Source organism: Hyperolius riggenbachi, chromosome 11 (assembly GCF_040937935.1).
Source record: "Hyperolius riggenbachi isolate aHypRig1 chromosome 11, aHypRig1.pri, whole genome shotgun sequence".
NCBI lineage: Eukaryota > Metazoa > Chordata > Amphibia > Anura > Hyperoliidae > Hyperolius > Hyperolius riggenbachi.
In genome coordinates this window covers 8,244,606-8,262,745 of record NC_090656.1, presented here as the reverse complement: position 1 = coordinate 8,262,745, position 18,140 = coordinate 8,244,606, and the positions used below count along the sequence as shown (strand labels likewise).

At 46.2% G+C, this 18,140-nt stretch overlaps 1 protein-coding gene across 1 annotated transcript in view; it reads left to right on the top strand.

Moving 5' to 3' along the window:
* LOC137537677 (b(0,+)-type amino acid transporter 1-like) overlaps positions 1-18,140 on the top strand; it is a 71,187-nt gene that overhangs the window by 35,169 nt on the left and 17,878 nt on the right. Inside the window, exons 4-9 of the mRNA XM_068259603.1 lie at positions 4,535-4,682; positions 6,530-6,772; positions 10,188-10,313; positions 11,376-11,475; positions 14,013-14,057; positions 16,943-17,066. Coding sequence (XP_068115704.1) covers positions 4,535-4,682; positions 6,530-6,772; positions 10,188-10,313; positions 11,376-11,475; positions 14,013-14,057; positions 16,943-17,066 — 786 coding nt within the window. The remainder of the gene's footprint in view (positions 1-4,534; positions 4,683-6,529; positions 6,773-10,187; positions 10,314-11,375; positions 11,476-14,012; positions 14,058-16,942; positions 17,067-18,140) is intronic.

The window sequence follows — 18,140 nt, the reverse complement described above, 5'->3', positions numbered from 1 at the left end:
GCAAAGCATTCTGGGAGCAGAATGCTTTTATAGTGCCAGTCATCAAAAGAAGGCAGGTAACGGATTTGCATGACTAATGTATGCAAATCCCTTAGCAACACAAGCTGCACAACTCACAGAAGGTCTCCTTTCCAGAGTCCTGCAGCAAGCAAACCTAAACAATGGTCAAAAGGCTGCCTGCCTGCGCAGGCAGCCGAGCGGATTCTCACATTCAACTTTCCCATTTTTTTTTTCCTATTTGTTTATTTTTTGTCTTTTTCTGCATTCCCTGATGCAAAAACATGACAAAATATTCCTCAAATTAGAAAAATCGAAAAAAATTGGCATTGGGGGAAATCAGAATTGGGCATTTCTGAGCATCCCTAATTAATATTCTGTGGCTACACGGAAGTAATGACACATAAGGTGAAAGAACCCTACCCAAGTGGGCTTACAGTCTAAAGGTGATTTAATCTATATGAAAGGACCTCTGTAACCTAGTAAAACAAAAAAAGTTAGATAACTCACCTTTAATAATAATAAGAATAAAAACGTAGCTCTGGGATGCCCCCTCCCCCCCCCCCCCCTTCCTCCTCTGCAGGTGTTACCTTAGGCATCTGCCTGGTTTGCTTATGCCTAAAAATGGCACTTTTACTAGAGGCGGCAATGGCAATAGCAAGACACAGAGGCATGTCATTGTGCACAGGACATGCCTCTGTGTGCTCTTAAGATTTAAAATGCCCGCCTCGGGTTCTCTTTAAAGAGACTCTGAAGTATTTTTTTTTTCTTTTTTTAACTACTTTTCTCATATAATCCTCTTCAGCATGATTGCCCAAGTAGAATCGTTGCATCCCCGCGGCAGATGAATGATTTAGTACAGAGAAATAGCCCTGCAAAGATCCTGGGCTCGCTGGGCTTTACTTCCTTGAAGAGGCCGAGCTGTATGCTGTAGCTCTGCCTCCTCCGCAGTCAATGTCTGCGGATCGCCGCCCCTCTCGATCTTCTTTCACTGAGAGGGCCGGGGAGGAGGTGGAGATTGATTGCGGAGAGGCAGAGCTACAGTTCAAAGCTCCGCCTCCTCAGGGCAGCAGAATCTGCGACCAGCAAAGTCGTGGAACTTTGCAGGTTGTTTTCTCACTAATTAATCACCCATCTGCCGCAGAATGCAGCGATTCAAGTGGGGCGTTCATGTTGAAGAGGATTATATGAGAAAAGCAGTTACAAAAAAAACGAGACTTTAGAGTCTCTTTAAAGGGAACCAGAGACGAAGCACCCTTGTGTATTTTACCATGTATATCAGTAAGAACATTAGAGAAAACACTTACCATGCTGTCTGTTTCATCCTCACTGCTAAAAGTGTCTGTTAGCAGCAGTCACAAGAATCCCAGACTGAGCAATTAAATCTGGCTTTGCTGGGAATGATTATTGCTGAGTCATTATAGCAAAGCCACAAGGGGGCAGGCTTGGGCTTGAAATAACACCACAGAAGACAGACTTAGCTATAATATTTCCATAGCAAAGCTAGACGGAGCAGCCTGACTTCTCAGTCGGGGATTCTTATCAGAGGTGATGACAGTCAGATTACACAGAGAACAATGAAACAAAGGGCAGATTAGGTGTTTACTGTCATGTTCCCACTGATTTATAAGGTCAAATAGGAGAGGGTGCTTCATCTCTGGTTCTCTTTAAGCCACCAGAAAGCAAGGAAATACTATTTCACCTTTTTGTTTTCTTACTTTTCTATTTGCAAAGGGGGGGGGTTTAAAGATTTTCTTTCTTATCATAAACACTTACTGAATGGCAGTTGCTCTAGCCAACTGCCTAAAAAGTATGCAGAGAGCAGGGAGGGTGGCCAGCATCAGTGTATAAATCATTTTCAGGGTGTGTCTTTATAAAGAATCCCCCCATGAGGAGATGAGCTGGTTCAAAACCTGTCGGTTCTGTCAGATTTCAGATCTACTGTAAGTGACATCAACATAGGGGGAAAGTAATTTATAGCTCATTTTACTCTGGAAGAAACTTACGTCTTATTTGTATGCTAAATATGACACTTTTTCGCAATAGCAGTTATTTAACGAGATGGGACGATGGTCTTGAGCAATGTCTAGTATATGTTGACCAACTGTTACTCAGAAAACGTGACAGAAATGTGCTGGCGGGTGACAATTCCAAAGACGCCCCATGTGTCCCGGCCATGGAACATATTTACAGTTAAGTGATAGAGTCACCACATCCGATGTGATCTCTGCCTATCCCGGGAATTACGTATCACCGCTGCCAGCTCAGCCCAGCAGAGCAGAATTTGCTGCTCACACAACAGTCATTATACCTCGTTTAGTGCTCTTATCTTATCTTAATCTGTATTTGATCACATTTTCATGACAACGCACTGAGATAATGGGTGATAGATGCAGGGAGTTATTAACCAGCTCCAGTATCCATTAACCCAATGCCTTTCGTGCTCCTCACACTTAAAGAGGTCCTGTAATGACAGAGAGTAGAATGTAGTAAACTATCGGGGACACACGATTTTATGTTCCTTTTCCTGGTTTCTGCATCAGAAACCCTTCCTATATATTGCTGTATACTGGTATATGTAGCACCGCCCTCCCTGTGATGTCACAGCCTAGGCTATTTAGCTATGTGGAATTCTCCCCCTCAGAGCATTATGGGAGACCGGTATATTTTATACTGCTGTCCTTTGCACTTTGCTCTCTGTCTTTTCTAAAAAGTCCCATATATTCTTCAAGATATTTTTACAATGTTGTTATTTTTTTGATGGCTCAGCATGAAGGATTATGAAGTCTATGACAACAATTTCAGGCATCTAACTTATTGCCATTTATGACTTTGACTCCAGTGGCCTGTAAGTGTAAACCCAACCCCATGTGCTTACACTTCAACTTCTCCACTACAGCTTTCTCCATCCAAGGCCTGGAGCTCACACTAGGAAGTTATCCTTCTCATTTGTGTGGTTAAACACTTCACTATTTGTAGGGTTAATGTTTAATTTTACGTACATTGCCCGTGAAATCTCATTAGTTTAATAAACTGATTGGTTGGTAAAACTGTGTCATTTATGGTGAGGAACAAAGTCTCCAAGGCAAGGGATGAATCATGATTCTGAGAGATATTTATGGTTGCACTACGTAGGGTGCAGGTGGTTCCAACCTTAGCTGGTTATGGAGATCGGAGGATGCTGAAGGCATAATGGCTTCAACTCACATAGCTCTACCGCATGCGTTTCCGTATCGAAATAAAATCTCTTACATTAGAGTCCACATAGGTAAAAGTGCATGTATTCAGAAACTAAGCGGTCACCTCTCCATCTAACCGGTTTTGCGTGACGTTTCATCGGGGGTGCTTTTTGCATGGTGATGGTGAAGTTCTGAAGGATTATTTAGAAATTTTTCCTGCCTAAGCGCTGTGGACTGAAACTTTGGATTGCTTGTTTAATTGTTCTGTGGAGAGACAATTTCTGAATGCTGCAAGGAGGATGATATTTATCCATTTACTGATTTGACTATTGCCCTGATTTTCTTGCTTAGTTGTAGGTGTGGATCTTAGTTTCAACCTACAGAACTGATATTGTGATCTACTGCTGGCTTAGAGTTAGCCGATCGGCACCGCTCAGGGGGCATCTGCCCACTAACCAGTGGCGTAGCTAAGGAGCTGTGGGCCCTGATGCAAGTTTTACAATGGGGCCCCCAAGCACTCTATACATAACAATTGATACGGCGCAAAACCTGCCAATGGCAACTACAGTGTCAGAGGTGCAATAAGGGGATGGGGAATAGTTTCTTAATAATTACCACTATTCAAAGTATCTATAGAAGTGATTATTATGAGCACAGGACCAATAGAGAGCTAAAACTGTAGTTGAGGGAGGGCCCTTCGGGGCTCCTCTGGCCCAAGGGCCCCGATGCGGTCGCTACCTCTGCAACCCCTATTGCTACGCCCCTGCCACTAACAAGGATAGCTCGTTAGACCTCCTGGAGGAGTCCTGCTTTGCATGTAGCGTGCAGTGGTTATTTGTGGGTTGGACATTGTTTTTAATTAGTTAGTACTGTCATAACGGTTTTATGATTCAATACTTGCTCCTATTTTTCTGATGCACAGTATCTGCTAATAGCAGAAAATATTTTTTTGCACACTGCTATGGAACCAAACGCATTATTCCCCTCCCCCTTATCAAATTAAGGTTTGTACACGTGTCCAAACAATCTGCCCAACTATCTTCTACACTCGATCTTTTGGAAGATAGTTGAGCGTGTGTACAGCTGGCAGACAACAAGACGACAAACTGATAACAGGTTGTTTGCCAGATCCATCCGGTGGATCAACCTGCCCAACTATCATGCAGGTTGGCCATGTGTTTACAAGTGGTTTGCCTTGTGAAGTTCCCACACCCACATGTGATGTCATTGTGGTTAAGCAGACTAGTCCCTGGCCCAATGACAGTTCCCTCTTTCCCTTATAGGCATGGATGTAACCCATTTCTATATACATGATATTGTATCTCATGAACTGGACTCATGTTGTGTTCTCCCCACAGATTGGACTGCTCACCGGAATCAGTCTCATCGTTGGAACGATTATCGGATCTGGCATCTTTATCTCCCCCAAATCCGTCCTCCGCAACAGTGGAGCTGTGGGTCCTTGTCTGGTTCTCTGGGCGGTTTGTGGAGTAATAAGCATCTTAGGTACGTGTGAAGACCACTCATAAAACCTAATTTACCGATGTGTCTCTGTGGCCCCCTAGCAGCCAATCAGATGCCTCCTCAGATATTGCAATACCGCATCAGGAGGATCCAGCTAGCCAGCCATTATAAGTGCCCAGAGGCAGCCAAAAACTATAGTTCTACTCAAGGACCACTATTGCAAAAGTTCAAATACTTGTATGCATACCTATAAGATATACACGTGATTTGGAGTAAAATGCACACTAAATTACTTTTTTATATGTTTCGTTCGCAGCTGGTAGTAAAAAATTATTCATTCCAGCAGGAGGCGCCAGATGTTCTTCCTATTATATATATATATACATTCTTTCTCTAACCGTTGTATCTATTAGTTAAATATAAGCAGCATAATATCCTATATTATCCATAACGGATCAGTGAATAATGGCGCACAGCGCCGATGCATACAAATGGCGCCGCATTAAAAAGATACGCTTATCGCTATTTATCGTTAGTACTGCATATTAATGGCGCACAGGGAAAAAAGAAGAAAAACGGCACACACTAACGTTATTTATCAATAGTGGCACACACTAACGTTATTTATCAATAGTGGCACACACTAACGTTATTTATCAATAGTGGCACACACTAACGTTATTTATCAATAGTGGCACACACTAACGTTATATATCAATAGTGCCGTTCATATGCCAAACAGCAGACTTTATTGCCCACAGTAACGTTATTTATCAATAGCGCCCTACATAAGCCAAACTGCAGACGTTATTTAACTGCAAACTGGTGAATGGATTTAATGTAACACTGTCAAGGTTAGGGTTAGGTACCACCAGGGAGGTGGTTAGGGTTAGGCACCACCAGGGGGGGGTCTTAGGGTTAGGCACCACCAGGGGGGTGGTTAGGGTTAGGCACCACCAGGGGGGTGGTTAGGGTTAGGCACCACCAGGGGGGTGGTTAGGATTAGGCACCACCAGGGGGGTGGTTAGGGTTAGGCACCACTGGGGGGGGGGGGTCTTAGGGTTAGGCACCATCAGGGGGTCTTAGGGTTAGGCTCCACCAGGGGGGTGGTTAGGGTTAGGCACCACCAGGGGGGTGGTTAGGATTAGGCACCACCAGGGGGGTGGTTAGGGTTAGGCACCACCAGGGGGGTGGTTAGGGTTAGGCACCACCAGGGGGGTGGTTAGGGTTAGGCACCACCAGGGGGGTGGTTAGGGTTAGGCACCACCAGGGGGGTGGTTAGGGTTAGGCACCACCAGGGGGGTGGTTAGGGTTAGGCACCACCAGGGGGGTGGTTAGGGTTAGGCACCACCAGGGGGCTGGTTAGGGTTAGGCACCACCAGGGGGGTGGTTAGGGTTTAGGCACCACCAGGGGGGTGGTTGGGGTTAGGCACCACCAGGGGGGGGGGGGTTAGGGATAGGTACAGAGAGGGTTCTGTGTGTTAACGCTAAATAACGATAAGGCTTTAACGCTAAATAGCGATTAGCGGCAACACCGTGCACCATTATTCGCAGGCGCCATTTTCAGATGGATGCAGCCATAAACAGGATAATCATTAATTTTTCTTGATCGAAAAAGATTCTTTTCAACGTTGATTCGATTTGATTGTTTTGGTCAAACGGGAAAATCGAACATTTTTATTGCACAGTGTATGTCCACCATTAGACGTCTATGGCACAGGGATATGGGGAAGCAAAAACGCCTATAGACTTTTGCTGTGGGCGGAAGTAGTTTTGCACTACAATGCTTTTACACGTCCTTGACATGTGGATGGAAAACCACAGAACAACTGTAGATGTCTACGGCAATGTTAGGGTTCATCCTTTTCTCTGGTGTTGTGTCCTGGCAGGTGCCCTGTGCTTCGCAGAGCTGGGTACAATGATCACCAAGTCCGGCGGGGAGTACCCCTACCTCATGGAGGCCTTCGGTCCCATCCCAGCCTTCCTGTTTTCTTGGGCCAGCGTCATCGTCATGAAGCCGTCCTCCTTCGCCATCATCTGCCTCAGCTTCGCCGAATACGCATCAGCACCGTTTTACCCCGGCTGTGAACCGCCAGATGTGGTCATCAAATGTCTGGCTGCTGCCGCCATCAGTAAGTATCTCCTACTAGGATGGGGGGAGGTATTCTCAAGTCTTGAATCATGAATGAATGGTGCAGCATTGTGTTGGGGGTCTATTTTGTGGTGCCGTCTGTTACTGAGGAAGTGTCATGTGGTGCCGTCTGTTACTGAGGAAGTGTCATGTGGTGCCGTCTGTTACTGAGGTGTTACTGAGGAAGTGTCATGTGGTGCCGTCTGTTACTGAAGTGTGATGTGGTGCCGTCTGTTATTGAGGTGTTACTGAGGAAGGGTCGTGGTACCGTCTGTTACTGAGGTGTTACTGAAGTGTCATGTGGTGCCGTCTGTTACTGAAGTGTCATGTGGTGCCGTCTGTTATTGAGGTGTTACTGAAGTGTCATGTGGTGCCGTGACTGAGGAAGTGTCATGTGGTGCTGTCTGTTACTGAGGTGTTACTGAAGTGTCATGTGGTGCCGTCTGTTATTGAGGTGTTACTGAAGTGTCATGTGGTGCCGTCTGTTACTGAGGAAGTGTCATGTGGTGCCGTCTGTTACTGAGGAAGTGTCATGTGGTACCGTCTGTTACTGAGGAAGTGTCATGTGGTACCGTCTGTTACTGAGGAAGTGTCATGTGGTACCGTCTGTTACTGAGGAAGTGTCATGTAGTGCCGTCTGTTACTGAGGTGTTACTGAGGAAGTGTCATGTGGTACCGTCTGTGATGTGGGGCCGTCTGTTACTGAGGAAGTGTCATGTGGTACCGTCTGTTACTGAGGTGTTACTGAGGAAGTGTCATGTGGTGCCGTCTGTTACTGAGGAAGTGTCATGTGGTACCGTCTGTTACTGAGGTGTTACTGAGGAAGTGTCATGTGGTGCCGTCTGTTACTGAGGGGTTACTGAGGAAGGGTCGTGGTACCGTCTGTTACTGAGGTGTTACTGAAGTGTCATGTGGTGCCGTCTGTTACTGAAGTGTCATGTGGTGCCGTCTGTTATTGAGGTGTTACTGAAGTGTCATGTGGTGCCGTGACTGAGGAAGTGTCATGTGGTGCTGTCTGTTACTGAGGTGTTACTGAAGTGTCATGTGGTGCCGTCTGTTATTGAGGTGTTACTGAAGTGTCATGTGGTGCCGTCTGTTACTGAGGAAGTGTCATGTGGTGCCGTCTGTTACTGAGGAAGTGTCATGTGGTACCGTCTGTTACTGAGGAAGTGTCATGTGGTACCGTCTGTTACTGAGGAAGTGTCATGTGGTACCGTCTGTTACTGAGGAAGTGTCATGTGGTACCGTCTGTTACTGAGGAAGTGTCATGTAGTGCCGTCTGTTACTGAGGTGTTACTGAGGAAGTGTCATGTGGTACCGTCTGTGATGTGGGGCCGTCTGTTACTGAGGAAGTGTCATGTGGTACCGTCTGTTACTGAGGAAGTGTCATGTGGTACCGTCTGTTACTGAGGTGTTACTGAGGAAGTGTCATGTGGTGCCGTCTGTTACTGAGGGGTTACTGAGGAAGTGTCATGTGGTGCCGTCTGTTACCATGGGGGGAGGGGGATGTCTATCATGGGGACCTGGCCTTTGACTGGGATATGTTGTTTTTTGGGGAAATGCCTGATGAATTTTGATATGTGCGCAGAGGGGTAGCTAGAGTTATAGGGCCCCATAGCAGAATGTTTATGGGGCCATCAGTCTTACGCAGTGTTGAGCAATACCACCTACCCCTACCCAATGGTACATGAGTGGACTGGGCAAAGTACTTTCCTATGCAATGTATACTGCAAACAGTCTGTGGGCATGGATATAATGAATATTGAACATGTCAATTACCACTTGGGCCCAGAGTAGGATTAGCCACCAGGCAACCTAGGCAGGTGCTTGAGGCCTAGTGGGTGTCAAAGGGCCCACCTGCCTCCTCCTTTGACCACTCTGCACTTCAGGTTACCAAAAGGACAATAAGGTGGGCCCAAATCATTTACCTTGCCTAGGACCCTATTACATCTTAATCTGCTTGGGCCCCCTCTGCTCCAGGGTCCCATAGCAGTTGCTATGGCTATTGCTATGCCCCTGTATGTGCTAACAGGCTGCTAAGTTGCTATTTGGGGGGGATAAGGTTCTGGCTGAGATATTTTTGATTGATCTGTTGCCTGCACCTCTTACTGGCCACGCCTCACTTTAAGTTGGACACGCCCACTTCAAATTGTGGGCTTGTCATAGTTGAGAGAGCCATTCCATGTGATGCCCTTGGAAGTGGTGTATCTAGGGAAAATAGGGGCAAGAAAATAAATTACACCTCCTCCCTCTTTCTTCCCCAGTCAGGACCCCTGCTGCATGGGAGGGGGAGGGGTGTTAATGCAAATTGGGGGAAGGGACCCTGAACTAAAGTTTGCATCATAGAATACATCCAAAAGTTTATCTTTTTTCTTTAAGCAATTTTATATTTTTCACAATATTAGGTGTATTTTTTTCCAAAACGTGTAATGCTTTGTGGGCTTAAAGGACAACCAAGGTGACATGTGACATGATGAGATAGACATGGGTATGTACAGTGCCTAGCACACACATAACTAGGCTGTGTTCCTTTTTTTCTTTCTCTGCCTAAAAGAGTTAAAAATCAGGTATGTAAGTGACAGTTTCTGTCCGGCTCGGGACCAGGTCAGACTGAGTCAGACTATAGTATGACCCTTACTAATTAGTAATTACAGCCATAAAATACTTTCCTGTCAGTAAATGGCTTATGAGAGCAGGAAAGAGATAAAAAGGGTCAATAATTCATAGATTTAAGCTCTGGCATACTTTAATAAAGGTGTCATTGAGCATAGACAATAAAACAGTAAAATCTAGATTTAAATATAAAATAAAACTGTGGGATATCTAAAAAAAAAAAAGTCATTTTTAGGAGAGGGAGGATGAATACAATTGTTTTTATCATCCGTTTGTTTTTCACCTCCGATGTCCTTTAAGGTATTGTACCCCTATCTAAGGAGGGTGGGTATCTGGGAATAGAGTAGCAATAACCCCTTCTCCTGGACATTGGTGATTTATTACTTTAGACAAGTGTAACCTGCATAGGGTTAGATCTGTTTGACAAATGCAGCTTTATCCAGGTGTCCATGATATTTTATCGTGATAAAAAAAAACCCTCTTTTTCACACAATTTTGGGCCATGGCCTACATCTAGAAATATAGCAAGTGGGTGGATTTACAACAGATAAATTGGCACTTATTCAGCTCTAGGGGTGGAGCTTCAGAGACAAAGACTTTGATTGGCCTTGGCTTGTAGAGTGGGAAACAAGGAAGCCAGTTAGATGCTTTGTTACTCTCAGAAGCCCCTCCTCTTTCATGCTGCCTGTGAACTGAACTACCGAATGATCACGCTGATTTTATGTTTGACCCTAATCTGAAAACCAACCCATATAGCAGGTGCAGTTGCCATGACCCATAATCTATGGCTTTGTCTCTGGCAGTGACCATCACGGTGGTGAACTCTCTCAGCGTCAAGCTGGCCAGCTACGTCCAGAATTTCTTCACAGTGGCCAAAATGATCATCGTTGTGGTCATCATCGTTAGCGGCATTGTCCTGCTGGCCCAAGGTAGGTGTCACATGTTACAGGTGGGCGGAGACTGGGAACTACAGCCCAGATTAGGATCTCCTCGATATTTGGGTCACATGGGAGGCAGAATGTACGTGAGTGCTCCATGAAGGACAAAGGTGTCAATGCAAAACCGTGCTGTTAGCTGTAGTAGTCTGCTCAGACCTATTCCCAGCAGATGACACAGCTTACTGAGAACTCAGAGAGCCTCCAGTGTGATGTGCTTATATGTGTGTAATGAGTAAACGTGCCCATATTATCACTCGCAATATAACTGAAAAAGTACCTACAAGTTGGAGAAAAAGTCCTATCAAAATTATCTTGGGTATTTTCTTGCTTGCTGAGGGGTTAAAAGGCATTTTATTGACAAGTGTAAAAATATCACCCAGGAGAAAACTCATGAGAAAGAGGGACACTTAAGCCACACCCCTGCCACACCCCTGATCACGCCCTCATCACATCCCTAGTCACGCGTACCATAAAGATTTCATAAGAAAAATGTTGTTTTATAATTCAAACCACCCTGGTCCTTTCTATCCTGGTTCATTTTCCTTCATATTAACATTTTTAAAATTAGTAATATATCAATTTAAAGGACGGGAATAAAGTTTAGTCAATCAAACACTCTTTTTAGTAGAGAAATATATAGATTTACATAGAAAGAGGGACACATGAGGAGGTAAGAGGGACAGGGCTTCCCAAAGAGGCACAATTGGGAGCTATGATTGCTTATGGCCGTGGTGTTCTTACACCTTTTACTCAATGAGCTCAGATGGGACCCAGATTTGCGAGGACCCCCAACTACCTGCCCTCCCCCGATACAGGGGCCGGCCCTCCAGATCAGGGCTTCTTGTGGCCATATGCTAGGGGTGGGGAAGTCGTGGTCTTCACACTTATATGACCGGTTATATGAAGGTGATGTGGTGTAAATGTTGGGGTGGGGGAAGGTTATGTTTTATAGTTCTGTCCCTAGTCTCAGATTTTATTCTATTTATTTGAACATTTCCAATCTCGATAATCGTTTCTGATGAGACAGTAATTTTTTTTTTTCTTGTTTTCCAGGAAATACACAGAATTTTAACAACAGCTTTGAGGGTTCCACCATTACTGCAGGGGGCATAGGCCTGGCCCTGTACAATGGCCTCTGGGCATATGATGGATGGTAAGTAGACTAAAATGTTTGACTCTGAGTGAAATCAAATGTGGGCACAATGTTTAAATATAGGAGAACCACTGCTCCCAGCAAACCTCCCTCCCTTTCTATAGAGGCACCACTGCTCCCAGCAAGCCTCCCTCCCTTTTTATAGAGGCACCACTGCTCCCAGCAAGCCTCCCTCCCTTTTTATAGAGGCACCACTGCTCCCAGCAAGCCTTCCTCCCTTTTTATAGAGGCACCACTGCTCCCAGCAAGCCTTCCTCCCTTTTTATAGAGGCACCACTGCTCCCAGCAAGCCTCCCTCCCTTTTTATAGAGGCACCACTGCTCCCAGCAAGCCCCACTTCCTTCTATTGATCTACCACTGCTCCCAGCAAGCCTTCCTCCCTTTTTATAGAGGCACCACTGCTCCCAGCAAGCCTCCCTCCCTTTTTATAGAGGCACCACTGCTCCCAGCAAGCCCCACTTCCTTCTATTGATCTACCACTGCTCCCAGCAAGCCTTCCTCCCTTTTTATAGAGGCACCACTGCTCCCAGCAAGCCTCCCTCCCTTTTTATAGAGGCACCACTGCTCCCAGCAAGCCTCCCTCCCTTTTTATAGAGGCACCACTGCTCCCAGCAAGCTTTCCTCCCTTTTTAAAGAGGCACCACTGCTCCCAGCAAGCTTTCCTCCCTTTTTATAGAGGTACCACTGCTCCCAGCAAGCCTTCCTCCCTTTTTATAGAGGCACCACTGCTCCCAGCAAGCCTCCCTCCCTTTTTATAGAGGCACCACTGCTCCCAGCAAGCCCCCCTCCCTTTCTATAGAGGTACCACTGCTCCCAGCAAGCCCCCCTCCCTTTCTATAGAGGTACCACTGCTCCCAGCAAGTCTACCCCCACACCACCATATACAGGTACTACAGCTGCCGGCATGCCGCTCCCCCTCTTCAGAGGCATCACACCTTCCAGTAAGCTCTCCTGCCCCCCATTTATAGAGGCACTACAGCTGCCAGCATGCTCTTCTTCTCCATAAAGGCACCAGAGCTCCCAGCATGCTCTATCTTTCCATAGAGGCACCACTGATCCCAGCCTGCCCCTCCTCCTCCATATAGTATTGTCTTCCCTCAGGGCCCCAGAGCCAGCTAGCGAAGCTCCTTGGTCTCCCTCAAAGCCTCCAGTAGTCCCCCAGAGCTTCTGAGTCTTTACAGGGGAGCACATGGACACCTCTCCAGCCAGCGCGATTCTCTGTGACCACTTCAGTATGTTCAGCTGTCAGAGATGAGGAGCTCACGAGGATGAAGTACACAGCGGAGCAAGCCAGCTGGACAGGTGAGTGCGCTCCACTGAAAGTGCTCTGCCCCCGGGGGGGACCAATATTCACATTGGAGGAGGCCTGGGGGGTCCAGCAGCCAGCTTGGAGACCCTGGGGACAACCCAATACTGTATGGGAACTGTGGTGCCTCTATGCAAGGGGAGGAGCATGCTGGGCAGAGCCGGGACAAGGTCCTCCAGCACCCAAGGCTGAGACACCAAAGTGCGCCCCTCCATCCCTCCCACCCCAGCCGTCACACACTGATTGCTATTAGACTAAGTGCCGCCCCCGGGCCCCAAACACCTTAATCTCTAGTTATCTGTCTGCAGTCACTGCCATGTATCCCCTTTCCTTATTTCTCTCTGATTCAAACACAATAGGGGAATGATAGCTGAGTGAGTTGTGCACCCCCTCCTACACTGCACCCTGAGGCTACAGCCTCTCTTGCCTCTGCCTCGCCCTGTGCCCCCTCCTACACTGCACCCTGAGGCTGGAGACTCTCCCGCCTCTGCCTCGACCCGGCCCTGATGCTGGGAGCTGTGGTGCCTCTGCAAGGTAAGGAGCATGCTGGGAGCTGTGGCCTCTCTATGCATGGGGAGGAGCATGCTGGGAGCTGTGGTACTTCTAGAAAGGTGGTGTAGGGCTTGCTGGGAGCTTTGCCACCTCTATGGAAGGGAAGGATATTCCGGGGGCTTTCTGTAAATTACTATATCCCACCTTGCCAGTGCTGGGTTCCTCTCTGTTTGAATAGGTTTCCTCAGTACGCAAGCCTGACTGTGTGCAAGTGTACCTGTACTGGGCAAGTGTACCTGTACTGGGCAAGTGTACCTGTACTGGGCATGTGCAAGTAAGGTCTGCACATGCCCAGTAAAATGAAGTGCTTGTGCATGGAGTTAAAAAAGCCTTGCACAAGTGCCTTAGTTCTACTGAGCATGCCCAGTACGGACACCCCACCCCCCCATGCTTGTACAATGAAGAAAGCTATTCGAGCAGAGCGGGACCAGTGCTGGAACGCTGGGATGTAAGTTTTCTTTAGCGGTTTCAGGTACTCTTCTCTTTCTTGCTTGGAGCGGCTGGAGAGAGAGGGCCTTGGGCGGTAAGAAGTACAATTCCGGCCCTGTATATTGTTAACTGTTGTATTATTTATTTTGTATTGTTGTACTCTGTATGCTGTGTACAGCGCCACGGAAGATGCTGGTGCTATATATATCAATAAGAATATTAATAATCATTATTATTTTGCCCCCTTTAGGAATCAACTTAATTATATTACAGAGGAGCTGAAAAATCCATACAGGTAAGAGGCGGCACCATCAACACCACTGATTTTTATTATGCATTATTTCTCACTAATATTATTATACTGTAAATGAAAAAGTTTGGATGTTTGTTACTCGATCACACAACAATGGCTGAACGGATTTGAATGAAATTTGGCACACACAGTACATTACCTGGAATAAAGTATAGGATACTTTTTATTCCCATAACCAAAAAGGGGGTGGAGACAAATACAAATTTCACTGGGAAAATGTAAACTACAGCCATTCTTACACTGCTAATGGCAGGGTTCTCAAACTTTGCACAGTTGGTCACTGGGTAACTGGGATTAATATTCAGAAAAGTGGGTGGAGTCTACAAAAGCCAATCAGAATTCACCTACTGATTTTCAAGGGGAATAGTTACATTGCTGCCATTCTTGCACTGTTAATGGCACAAGCCTCAAACCTGGTACAGTTGGTTATTGGGTGACTGGGGTTCAAATTCAGAAAAGGGGGTGGAGCCACAAACAGCCAATCAGATTGGTTTCATTTCAATGCAAATGATTGATGCCAAAGACCGCAAAGCTCACAAACTAGGTAATTGTGTGTTAGGGTTAGGAAAACTGGGCGGAGCCAACACCAGCCAAATGCATATCCAGGCAACGCCGGGCCATCAGCTAGTAAGAATATACAGAAGATTTAGACAATGGTCTGAAGGGAATGTTGCAGGTTGTATTTTTCTATAGAGAATGTTATTACCAACAAAGCAGGTATTTTGGGCGCCGGCGGTGCTATGGTAGAATGGGTGACACATAGACCGCAGTGCAGATGACGGTCCAAACAATTACAATATTGTGCAAGTCCATTTATTTCTGTAATTCAACTTAAAAGTTGAAACTAATATATGAAATACTCATTACATGCAAAGCCAGATATTTCAAGCCTTTATTATAATGTTGATGATTCTGGCGTACAGCTTATGAGAACCCCCAAATCAAAATCTAAGACCATTAGAATATTGTGAAAATGTTCAATATTCTAAGCTCAAAGTGTGAGGGCTTATTCACAGTGGGATATTGCGTTGTAATGTGACGTTAAAATCGCAACGCAGCATTACAACGCAACCAAAAAAAAGGTGTTAGCGCTGTGTTACCGTGGCATACAGTGGAGCATGCAGGCAAAGAAAGGTATGCTTCCCTGTATCTGTTTACCGCCTGCGTTTAGAGGTAACGCACTGTAAGCAGTGTTACCAGAACGCAACATTTACAATGCGACATTAACGTTACACTGTGAATGTGGCATAGGCTTTACACTACAGTGCGTTATCCTGCGTTAGGCCTCTTGCACACTGCATGCGAGTCTGATTTTTTTTTTTTTTTTTCATCTGATTCGATTTTGGATGCCTATTAAAAAAAAACGTACTGCATGCTGTTACGGTTTTTAATCGGAATGAAAAATCGTACGTTTAAAAAATCGGAATGTGCAAGAGGCCTTATAATGATTTTATATCGCAGGGCAATAACGTCCCACTGTGAATACGACCTCAGACTCTAATCAGCTAATTCATTCAAAACACTTGCAAAGGGTTCCTGAGCCTTTAAATGGTCTCTCTGGTTCGGTAGGAATCACAATGGTGGGAAGGACTGCTGAGCTGACGGTTGTGCAGAAATCCATCACTGACACCCTCTTTAAAGGACAACTGTAGGGAGGCTGCCATGTTTTTTTTTTTTTCCTTTTGTGCAATACCAGTAGCCTGGCTGTCCTGCTGATCCTGTCTCTAATGCTTTTAGCCATAGACCCTGAACAAGCATGCAGCATATCAGGTGTTTCCGACATTAATGTCGGAACTGACAAGATTAGCTGCATGCTAGTTTCTGGTGTTATTCAGACACTACTGCAGCCAAAGACATTAGCAGGGCTGCCAGGAAACTGGTATTTCTTAAGGGGGAATAAATATGGCAGCCTCCTTATACCTCTCCCTACAGTTGTCCTTTAAGGAGGGAACTCCTATAAAGGTAATTGCAAAAGAAGTTGGATGTTCCCAAAGTGCCGTATCAAAGCACATTAAGGCCTGGGTCCCACTACAAAGCGCAATTCCAATCGCTAGCGATTTAGCGATTTGCAAGCGATTTTGGGATAGTTTTCCCTGCTCCTATACATTAGAATGGAAGCGCTCTCAATGTGAGCACTGCCGTCATAGCAACAGCAGATTGAGGGGCATGCGGCGATGGGAGAGCGGTGGATCTGTGCAGTGATACATCGGTAAGCCCCGTTTTCCGGTACCAGCAGTAGAGACAGTAAGGACTAGAGTCCTTAAAGGGCCAGAGACAGCTGGTGCGCAAGTGGTTAAACTTGCGCTCAGCACTGCAGTGGTGGTGCTACATGGGGGCCAGTTGAGCACTGACTCCCCCTGGGAAACACACTGACCCCCTTTCCTGCTTAGTAACATACAGTTAACGGTTTCCAGGCTCCAGCAGCACACACTGAACAATAGATCTTTGCCTGAGTGTTGCTTAGCCGCACAGGCAGTGTATGGTACCCTTTCCAACATTTTTGAAGAAAAAACTGAAGAAAACTTGGACATTCAAATACAAAATTTCCGTAATTCTGCATCAACTCTGAATCATTTGCATCCCTCTGACCATCTTTAGCTTCAATGCAAATTTTGTTTTTTTTAGCACATTTATGTAATTTGAAATGGTAGCCATGGAAACCACCAGTTACTGCATTTGAATAATCCCATTCCAAGCTGTATACATTTGCAGACCCACCATAATTAGCATCTTCTTGACCATCTCTAGTGTGGAGAACCTGTCACAGGTGCAGCATGCGGGGGTGTCTATGTGACCCACAGGGTAATACAATGGCGATAGGTTCTCTTGCTGGGACTTGTATTATTATGTGCTTTGTTTTGTTCCAGAAATCTTCCCTTGGCCATCGTTCTGGGGATTCCGCTGGTCATGGCCTGTTACTTGCTGATCAATATTTCCTATTTCACAGTGATGACTGCTACAGAGCTCCTGCAGTCTCCAGCGGTGGCAGTGGTGAGTGCTTTCTCTTGTTCTTTTCTGCCATTAGCTAGACTAGGAGGAGTTCCGCCTTCCTTCTCACTATGGTCCAGAGGCAGAGGTGAGAGAGGCTACAGCCTCAGGGCGCAGTGTAGGAGGGGGCGCGGGGCAGAGGCAAGAGAGGCTCCAGTCTCAGGGCGCAGTGCAGGAGGGGGCACACACCTCACTCAGCTATCATTCCCCTATTGTGTTTGAAGCAGAGAGAAAAAAGAAAAGGGAATACATGGCAGTGACTGCAAGCCAGATAACTAGAGATTAAGGTGTTGGGGACCCTGGGGTGCCTTTTACTCTAATAGCAATCAGTGTGTGATGGCCAGGGGGGAGAGATTGAGGGGCGCACTTTGCTGTCTCAGCCTTGGATGCTGGAGGACCTTGTCCCGGCTCTGGTCCAGAGGCTCACTATGATTCTCTAGGACTCTGTTCTCTGAGGCTGGGGTCGCACTTCAGTCGGTGGAAAACGGACTGTCGGCAAAGCAGCTGACTGTTGGCAATAGGGAATCGCATGCGGTGTGTACAGAAAAAAGAAGCCAACAGAGCTGGTATTTATTTGTATCCCTTGAATGAGAAAACGCACAATATCTCTACTTCCCTTCCCTCCCCACATGGAAGCACTATGTGCATTGCAAATCACATTGCAAAAAAGGCATGCAAATCTTTGCACGTGTGACCCCTGCCTGATTCTTGTAGAGTGCATACTTTTAAAGGGTACCTGAACTGAAGACAAAAAAAGTTGATGTTGCCAAAACTGGCTTCTTCCAGTCCTCCATAATCTTCATGGGCCCTCAGCTTTGCCGCCTGCCCTTCTAGGTAAATTTATGTAAAAAAAAAAAATACACAAACATTGGGGGAGCGATCAGAGCCCACCAACAGAAAGGTGGGCAAAAAAAGGGGAAGGAGGCTTTCATTTGTGTGCTAAGTTGTATGGCCGTGCAACGAGCTGTTAAAGGGACACTTAAGTCAAACAAAAAAAATGAGTTTTACTCACCTGGGGCTTCCAATAGCCCCCTGCAGCTGTCCGGTGCTATCGCCATCTCCCTCCGATCTTCCTGG